At 35.4% G+C, this 10,364-nt stretch overlaps 1 protein-coding gene across 1 annotated transcript; it reads right to left on the bottom strand.

Annotated features, from left to right (window-relative positions):
- Positions 1-2,501: 2,501 nt before the first annotated feature.
- On the bottom strand, positions 2,502-8,741 carry LOC107777873 (protein neprosin-like). The gene is made up of 11 exons (XM_075237675.1): positions 8,599-8,741; positions 6,526-6,576; positions 5,227-5,391; positions 4,884-4,976; positions 4,576-4,767; positions 4,428-4,472; positions 4,097-4,255; positions 3,472-3,525; positions 3,200-3,334; positions 3,062-3,109; positions 2,502-2,914 (listed from the first exon to the last, which is right to left on the bottom strand). The coding sequence occupies exons 3-11, from the start codon at positions 5,386-5,388 to the stop codon at positions 2,549-2,551; spliced, it is 1,254 nt and encodes a 417-aa protein (XP_075093776.1). The 5' UTR covers positions 5,389-5,391; positions 6,526-6,576; positions 8,599-8,741; the 3' UTR covers positions 2,502-2,548.
- Between the last annotated feature and the right edge of the window lie 1,623 nt (positions 8,742-10,364).

Below are 10,364 nucleotides of genomic sequence, written 5' to 3'. Positions count from 1 at the left end.
TTTCGAGCCATCTTCCTTGCCACTCTTCTCCATAATAGCTACCCCTTGATTTTTAGCCATTCCAATATTATACCAATGCATCCGTTGGAGAACTGGCACTCATAGAATAGATGCTCTATAGTTTCCTGTTTATCCCCACACAGCACACATAGGCCATCAGTATTCATCCCTCTGCGCCCCAGCCTATCCTTTGTGAGTAGCTTCTTCTGCATAGTCAACCAGCAAATGAAGCTGTGTTTTGGCATGTTCTGCTCCATACCCATCGTCCCCGTTGACAATTGCCTAGGGACCCTTTTAGCCATTCATATCCCTTTTGTATTGTATATTTCCCTGTACTTGACTGCCACCCCCTGTTTACATATCCTTCTGCCAGTTTGTCTCTAACATATCCTTTTGTATGGTGTGGCTTTGTTATTTGCATCGCATATTGGCTCTTTACTCGTCCAAGGCAAACCAGCAGAGACTAAAGTAGCCCAGCATGAAACTTTCTCCCAATTAAGAGACCACAATGCATTGACTATACATTTTAAAAAAGGAACATCTATGTATTGATTAAAAAATTCCAGCATCAAGATATGTGAAAATTACCGCAATTTCTTATAATTTTCTCAAGAAGCTAAAATCTTGTCTATTACCTCTCACTATGGCCACCCACTGATCACGGAACATGCATCTGAATGACACGAGAACATCATATTACCTATTCGCTGCATAAAATATATGAATGACAACGTGCATCATGGGACTTCATTCTTTCAGCCAGCAAATTAACAACAGATTTTATGGAAGAATTGCATTTTTGTCTCTCCAATTCATTCATGCGTCATTGTAATAACATTGCCTCTTTTTTATCAACTGATATCTTCCCATAACTATCACGCCGCCTGAGTTTCATTTCATCATTTCTCTCTTCTGAATATGGATGTTTATTTCTTTGTTTGGAAGACATTTCTTGACAAGCTAATTACCGCAAGATAGCTGCATTTCAAATAGTTCAGAAAGAAAAAAATTTCCATTGACAATACAAAAATAGTTGAATACAGTATAACAAATTCAAAGATTAGCTGGTAACATCACAATTATCAACCCCCCAAAAAAGATTGTAATAAGCAAAATGCTGGTAGACATATGTAAAATGTCATTCATGTAAAAATAAAGTACAGGTAAACACATATGTAATCTTTTTAAATGAGGAAGTACAGAGGTATAGTTTCAGTTCACTTTATACCTAAAATAACTGCGGATACCTAATTTGAAAGTAATGCCTGAAAGATTTACTTTGAAATGAAGCAGCATCAACACATATTGATCTATTCTAACATATATTAAAAGCATCATTAGGTAAACATAGATCTGTCTGGAGACTCTTATGGGATAAAATTTGATAAGCTTAACCTTAATTTTAGTAGGTCTGCTCGTTTTACAATCTTCTCTTGGGCTAACTTCTACTAAATTTAGCTTAAGGGGTTGATCCCGAGAAACTATACATTGATTAATATGGTGCCAAGTGTATCTTGTTGTCTCAAATTTAGATTTATGGATCATTTAGATTTATGGTCCCGAGAAACACATCGTGCCAATCGACTAAGAACTCAACATGTAGCTTAAATGTGTTATCCAATAATAAAATCTGCATAAAGTAATTTAAGTACTAATTTTGATACATCTATACTTTGAAAGGCTTTACAAAATTACTATTGTCAAATACAATGAAGCTCCTTTCTATTTTGAATTGTTTACACATTTTTAGTTTGAAAAAACTCACAAGACCCGAAAAAACTTAACCACTCCAGATTCTTCCTGGGCAAAAGAGTTCACCGAAGAACCATGAGAATGAATTCTTAATAGCAAAAATCCAACACATATGAAAACCAATTGGCGGAATATCGAATCGTCGCTGCCCATGATGTGCCTAAACTCAAATTACCAGCCCCTCCTTCCTAAGGGAAGCAACAAATTAACCGAAAGATAATAATAAAAGTCTAATCGAAGGCCTAATTCGTTGAAGAATTTTCTCAAATGCTTACAGAGCCAAATGAAACGGAAAAACACAAGATGAGAACAAGGAAACCCAGCAGAAAACAACGATCAAACTGCAAAATCCAAATGAATTGCAGAAAATTGCAAGATAATTATGAAATAAAATAACTGAAAACAGCAGTAACATAATCCTCACCTGAGATAAGAAAAAGCACCGTAAAAAAAAGTTAAGAACGAAGAGCAGAAGTCCTAGAGAGCAAAACCTAAGAACTGTTCCACTGATAGAAAACATCAAATCTGGAGTTTCTTTGATTTAGCATAGATTATAATGACCAAAGTCCATCAATAATTTTGACCATTTTAGACAGAATAAGTAATTATTTAAAAGTCCATGAATAATTTCCTATATATAACATTGGAAATGGAGCAATAAAAAATCAACTTCAAAAACAATGGCCAAAAAAAGAGGATGAAATTCTTATTTAGTAACTGATAAATCAATAGATTTTATTTGAGAAAATTATAAGTTTAAACAATATCAAGTACTTAAAAATTAAAACATAAGCTATTAATGTTCACATGGTCCTCCATATGACACTAAATTCCCAGTTACAACCCCAGAGTTTGGATAATCAGTAACCCTATATAAATTTGGACTATTTGCATATAATTTCACTAAAATATTATCTAAAGACTTAGTTTTATTTTTATCTGTTAAGAAAGTACATTTCTTACAATATGCATCTTTTTTAAGGTCTCCAACAGGAAAATAGCCACTGCCCATTGGAGGTTCTGGAATTCCTGGAGGACTATACACAACTCCTCCATGTTCAGCACTTGTTGCAAATCCTTTTAAGTTAGTAAATATTTTTGCAGGCCAAAATCCAACTGCTGTTATTCCAAAATAAAACCACCAATTTCCATTTGACATGTCCTGTATATAAAAAAGGAAACAGTTAGATAAATAAGTTATGTGCGCTGACAGTTAAAAAAAAAAGGGCAGCCCGGTGCACTAAACTCCTGCTATACGCGGGGTCTGGGGAAGGGCCGGACAACAAGGGTCTATAGTACGCAGCCTTACCCTGCATTTCTGCAAGAGGCTATTTCCACTACTTGAACCCATGACCTCCTAGTCACATGACAACAACTTTACCAGTTACGCCAAAAAATATGTGTTCTGACAGTGTAAAAAATATTTATATAATCAGGGCTAGCTTACCCAAGCAACATACATCGGTACATCAAAAACAGGTCCACCATAGGAAGAACCTGGAAGTTGCCCATCTAAAGGTATTGCAGTGTTTATTTGTATAAAACCTGGACATCGAGTATTATAACAAGCTAATTTTCCAGCCTGTGGTGGTAAGAAAAGAAAAAATAAGAGTCATTGATACGTCGACTATCAAACATATCGTAATTGATTAAACAGTATTGAACGTCATCAAAATGGAATACAATTAGTATTAACACGAAAGAAGCTAAGAAAATTACCGTAAAATATGTGTATAGTCGTGTATGAGTGTCCCCATAGACGGGTGGATTAACCTTCAATTGAAAAAAAAGTAAAGTTATTAGGTAATAGATGACTTTAAGAAATGGAATTATAACGCTTTGATTAGCATAGGCTGATGCAAGATTTAGAGTTAGTGAACCAGCCTAGGCTATATACATATAACTCGAGTTGAAGGCCGCGAATATGGAATTATAACAATTTAATTGGCTTAGACTGATGTAATATTTAAACTTGTGTATTCAGTGTTAGTGCAGACTTATAGTTATATATATAACTCGAGTAGAAGGCAGTGAATGTAAACTTATAACGGTTTGATTAGCATAGTTTGATACAAGATTTAGAGTTAGTGAATTCAAAGTTAGTGCAGACCGAGTTGAAGGCAATGAATGTGAAATTACAACGGTTGGATTACCACAGTTGATGCAAGACACAGGGTTAATGGATTCTGTTAGTGCAGACTTATTTATATATATAAATATAATTCAAGTTGAAGATAATGAACGTGATACCATATCCGCTGGCGATTACCTCTATCCACCTGTGTTGATTAGTGTAGTAATTAAAAGTCATGGATTGCTAATGAAGAGCAAAGTAAGAACTTACAGTCCACCCAACTTGTATGCTGTCAATCCCATTCTGAACTTTTATACGACCTCCGCTATGTTGATGCCCGCTAAGATTTTGAGGATTATGCAAACTAATAATTGCTCCTGCTCCTGCTATTTTGTTTCTTGGACTGTATGGGATTTGTACAGATGCAAACTGAATGAAGCAATATCACAACATCAGATTGTTAAGTGTAGGTAAGGTTGCTAGCTACAAAACAATGTAATATTAGTGAACTTAATAGCCAAAACTATAAGTGGGCAGACAGAGGCGAATCCATGAACTAGTGTTTTTTTAGCTTGAATATGGATAATAAAAGCAGACAAACCTTGTAGCCTCCTCCCAAAGGTTTGGTTCCGTCTGAAACAATACCCTTCATAGAAAAATAATGACACTTTGAGAATTAAAGTATACAAAAGAGATTTTGAGTTTATTGAAAATCAAAAGAGTTGTAGAAATGCTTGCAGAAGACTCACGTTACCATCAGGAGAATCATCTCCCCCTCTCATTTGCTTTGTAAGTCTCTGCCTTATTAGGTCGTCCTTTGTAATTCTTCTAATAGGAACTGTTCCAACAGGACAACCTCCGCCTTCTAACTCTATGTTAAAAGGTCTATTATTGTTTGAAGAAATGTCATCTCCTTGCAACATAGATAACATAGGTTTCATCTGCATCCAAAGGTAAGTGTTATGAGTTTCTATGTATATATATATATGTATGATATTTTCTTTCAAAAAAAAAAAAAGGGATTATACGAACTCGGAACTTTTGTGTACAGATATACCTGGGGATGAAAATTATGATTCTTCAACAGAGGATGGTCGAATGCAGGTTGTTTGTAAAAGTCTACACAATCATATAGTTCTCCATATTTGCCCTGCTAGTCAAATTGCAATCAGTCTCCAATCTTTTACATATAAAAACATATCTCCCAAGACTTAAGAAGTTACAATTCAAACTGTAGTTTCACGAGTTTGAATCTCAGTGATCTCCGTATAGTTCTAAAATGACAAATCTATATTTGCTCATAACAAGCGAAAGGCATTATTTTCATTTGTGTAACAACAAATAATAGCCAAGGACATGTAGAATCTATAAAATTTGCATAAGACAGATAGAGATTGTACCTTAATAGTCTTGATTGCCGGCTTATTAAGAAGCTTTAGTTGCTTCTCTAACTCTAAGTCCTTTGCTTTAGACAACCTCTGTTCTGCTTCAACTTCATAATGGTTCAAAAGGAGAGAAATCGCAAGCAAAATCTGTACGATGGCTCTCTGATGCAGTGACATTTTCTACATATTCAAGAAAATCGTAAGCAATCTCTTGACACATTAAATATCACTCGTTTAAAACGAAGTATGTTTTAGAATGATGACCTTATCTCAGAATGCTCAAAAGTTATATCCAACCAGAATAAAATCCTCAACAATGTGATATGACAAATTTTTGTTTTACTTTCCAATTCATTTAATTTCAACCAAATATATCATCAGTTATCAGCAACAACAACAACAAAGCCAGTGTAATCCCACAAGTGGGGTCTGGGGAAGCTGGTACACAGCCTTACCCTACCTTGTGCAGTAGAGAGGCTGTTTTCGATACACCCTCGGCTCAAAGCAATCATCAGTTATCAGCAAGTTACTACAAAATATAAGAGAGTTGTGACACAAGAATTGCCTGATTTGTTGCAACTCTGAACACAAAATACAGATTGAACTTTGAAGTAAAAACATCAAACTAAAGGCATTTATTTATACTAATAAAAAAGGGATAGGCTGGATCAAATGTGTAGTTTGACTTAATGCATAAGAGAGGTTTGACGTATAAGTGATTGGATTACATCTAAAAAGGAAAAAGGTTTAAATTGCAGATCTCTAGTTTTCATCATAAAGGGAAACTCTCTAATGATTATTCTAATTCTGCTTGAATCAAATTCAAACGAAAATTTTCTGCACATATTTCCCTTATGTAAATGAATTTAGTACCTAATTTAGAAGATTACAACATGTTATACGGATTGAGTAAATCCATCATCTCAAGTGGTCTTTTCAATGTCAATACTCAATATAAACCACTCATATCGTGAAAATAAGGGATTTGAACACGTGTTTCCTCGACATGAGGTTTACATCCATTTATACATCAGGGCCAGCTTATCCGAGCAATATACATTGGTACATTATAAACAGGTCACCATAGGAAGAACCTGGAAGTTCCCCATCTAAAGGTATTGCAGTGTTTATAGGTATCAAACCTGGACATTGAGTATTATAACAAGCTATTTTTCCAGCCTGTGGTCATAAGAAAAGAAATACTAAATAAGAACGTTGATACATCAATTTTCAAGCATTTCGTAGTTAGACAATATTGTCATCATTAAAAAGCAGCAAAATTAGTATTAACATGAAAGAAGTTAAGGGAACTACCTTAAAATATGTGAGTCGTGTATGAGTGTCCCCATAGACGGGTGGGTTCACCTTCAATCGAAAAATCATAAAGTTATTAGGTAATAGATGACTTTAAGAAATGGAATTATAACGCTTTGATTAGCATAGGCTGATGCAAGATTTAGAGTTAGTGAACTCAGCGATGCTGCAATCATAGGCTATATACATAACTCGAGTTGCAGTGAACTAACAATTTGATTAGCATAGGCTGATGCAATATTTTAAAGTTAGTGGATTCAGAGTTAGTGCACACAACCTTATATATAACTGGAGTAGAAGGCAGTGCACATAAAATTATAACGGTTTGATTAACATAGGTGATGCAAGATTTAGAGTTAGTTAATTAAATGTTACAATGTTGAGGATTAATTTTCATACAGCAGATACTTGATAATTTATGTCTAGTTTCTATTTAGCAGTTTTAGCAATCATTTCAAATAACAGTCGAAAAACAATTTTCAGCACAGTTTCTCGATATTACTTCACATACAGTCCTTAACAAAAAAAAAAAAAAATAATAACCTCACATACAGTCCATTATACTCCACTCCAGCAACTATATCCACCTTTAATTTTATACTTCTCTATTTCATAACAGATAATCAGCCATTCCAGGTAGAAGAAAAGGAAGACAAGACAGTTATGAGCTGCATCCTGTATATCTTAAATTACTTAATATTTCTTTAGTTTATTCTCCTCTTAACAGAAAAATATCACCCAATATGTGCAGCATTCACTGCTCAATAATAATGATACCCTCTCCAGTTCCACTGATTGTTCATAAACATGAATTTTTATCTACAGAGTAATGCTATGTGTCTGTATCCATCTATACATATCACCACTACACATAAAGAGACTATATATAGGAATCAGTAACTTATGTGTTCCAGCAAACAGAAGGGAAGCAGGTAGTCGGGTGTTTTTATGATCTTTACCGAGTTGTTTAGAGCTAGTCTGGTAGTATCTTGTCGTTGTTCCTAGATTGCCAGTATTATGGCTATCTCTTACTATCTTCCGCTTCAGCTTTCTAGTATCTTGTCGTGATTACTGCTTGTTGCTAATGCTTTTCTCCATCTATTTTTTTTCTAGTTCTTAGGTTGTTGTTATCGTTTTTTTGACTATGTTGTTGATATTTGATTGTTTCTATTCATCCTCTCGAGCTGAGGGTCTTTCGGAAACAGTCTCTCTACCTCCCAGGGTAGGGGTAAAGTCGGCGTACACACTACCCTCCCCGGACCCCACTTGTGGGATTTCATTGGGTTTGGTGTTGCTGTTGTTGTTCTTCCCCATCAATTAATGGTCTATTCCAACTTATGTCTTGTATGTAAATTTAGTCTGGACAGTGTTTTTTTTTTTTGGGATAACGCTGGTGCCATTTTGTTGAAATTACTTTTAAGTTTCTTATATTTGAATATAATATCTATCACATGGTGGTCTCAAATTAAAGTTCCAAATTTGTGATTGATGCCTTAACATATGTTGCGCAGACTCTCCAAGATGTCGCTGTACCCGTATCGGATCCTCCAAAAATACACTACATTTGGAGGATCCAACATGCATCCAGCGGCATTTTCGGAGAGTCCTAGCAACATACACCTAAACTATCCATGATTGCCACATTGAGGATCAGCCTACAATGAAAAAAATTATACTGTTATAGAAATCAATCTTCTTATTTGGAATCTTTTCTTCATTCAATTAGCGTAGGATTCCGTCTAGCTCTTCCATCTTTATCTAAGCACCAGCAACATGACAATGTAGTTTGAAATATGTAAGATAATAAAAGAATAAATCTAAAAACAATAATGATTTCATCACCTCAAACTATAACAGACAAGTTTTAACACAAACTAATATTTTCAGATAGGAAAACTAGTACTGCAGGCAGATTCAAGAATAAAGGAAAAGAATCAGGTTAAATATGGCCAGTCAGAAACACAAAAATAAACTAAGCCAAACAGTAGAAAACCAATTGCGACACCTCTAACTATCATTTCTTTCTCCTTTTCTATACACAGAATGTGATAAGTCCTTGATAAAATTAAACACCTGACTGCATGTCTGATTTTTTGGGAGGCTAGATTCAGCATATCTGTGAGTTCTTCTTGTGTAGTGGATTTTTGGAATCCAAAATTGGTGGTGCACTCGGTCTGTCCACTGGAACTCCTGTCCTTGCACCAGTTGATGATTACCCTATCAAAGGAGCAAATGACGGTCGTCCTCGACCAGGATGTACAAAGGCATGGCGATTAGATACAGCTATTCCTGGATAAGCAGTGGAGACAGGAATTGGAGGTGACTGAAACATCATTGGCGGGACACAAACCCTGCTTCCATAGATAGTATCTGCAAAAAACGGGATGCAGTTAGAAATAGTAGGTAGGACTCTAATTTTCAGTTCTTAAAGAAAGCAAATTGCACAACAGCATAGAAAGGTGAAAACCATCATCTAACCTGTACTTGCAGTTGAAGTGTCTTCAAATATTCAATAGCTTCATCAAGCATTAAAGCTTTATCCGCCTAGCAATCAATAAGGAAAGCCATCAAAATGATTCAAAATGAGAAACTACAGGAGAAGGAGTTAGGATACAAAATGGTTGGGGTAATGGCTAATTTTAAGATTACCAGCAACACTTCACCAAACCGTGTCAGTTTCAAAGTAACTAGAAATATATGAGTGAAATATCAGCACAATATTAATCTAGCTTATGCATTGAGCTTAAATAAATTACTGGTATTTTCTGAGTTTTTAATTAACTTGGAGTTGATTGCTTGATGAGACATGGTAGAAAAACAAAAAAGTTTTTTATAGAGAAAGGTGATTTGTATTATAAAGCTAGCACTAAGTGTGTGTTGTAGTAATTACAAGTGCGCAAAACGCCAATAAGAAAAATCCCTTTCCAATCTTACAGGGATTACAAAAAAGGAAGAGACAAAAATCACATAAATTCAACTTTTCAGCAAGACTTTAACTTATCCCAAGACTTTTCTTACCTGTTGCAGTTGGGTATTAGTTCCTGTAATGCGCACATCTTTTCGTTAATCCTATTCCTTCGGCTCTGTTTGCAGAAACTGAATCAGAATGCATTTATATCTAAATTGTCTTAAGAAGATTTAAAACCAGAAATTGTAAAAAGCACAGATGAGGTGGTAATGGTTAGCTCACCCGCTCAGACAAATTATGCATCCTGCAGCTCGGCTTCTCTTTGAACCTGTACCTCCTCGAGTAGGGCAAGGTTTTTTGATACCAACAGATTCTTTCAGCATCCTGAACAAAAGATATTTCCTTGTCACACTCAACATCCCAACAAAGAAGTAACATACTACAAAACATGTTACAAGTAATGCCCTTTAAACAAATAAACTTACTTCACTTGGACACTCCGAATCCTCAGTATCTCGGATTTTGCTCTTTAGATTAGGCTGATCACTTGATCCTCTCTCTGCACTGCTACCAGAGCATATAGATGAGCAAACAACCCCATGTTCAGCGTTTCTCTCACTATCAGCTGTATCTGTTGCTGCCCTTGCACCTGTAAACTGACCAGGGGTGTTGTCACTATTACTCGAACAATCTCTGAATATATTATCAGACTCTTCAACACGACATGATCTATCGTGAAAGCTAGCCCCAGATGCTCTTGACTCGAGTTGGGAAGGTACCACATTAGTTGGATAATGGAGGTCATTTTCCTTGTTGGAACTTAAATAGTCTTCAACCCTTCATCCTCTTGAATCAAATCCAATTCACCAGTATAATGGCATATCATTCAACATAGAGTCCATCACACCAAACTTCCCAATCTTTGAATAGG

This window comes from Nicotiana tabacum, chromosome 1 (assembly GCF_000715075.1).
Source record: "Nicotiana tabacum cultivar K326 chromosome 1, ASM71507v2, whole genome shotgun sequence".
Taxonomy (NCBI): domain Eukaryota; kingdom Viridiplantae; phylum Streptophyta; class Magnoliopsida; order Solanales; family Solanaceae; genus Nicotiana; species Nicotiana tabacum.
This window is presented reverse-complemented; position numbering and strand designations above follow the sequence as displayed.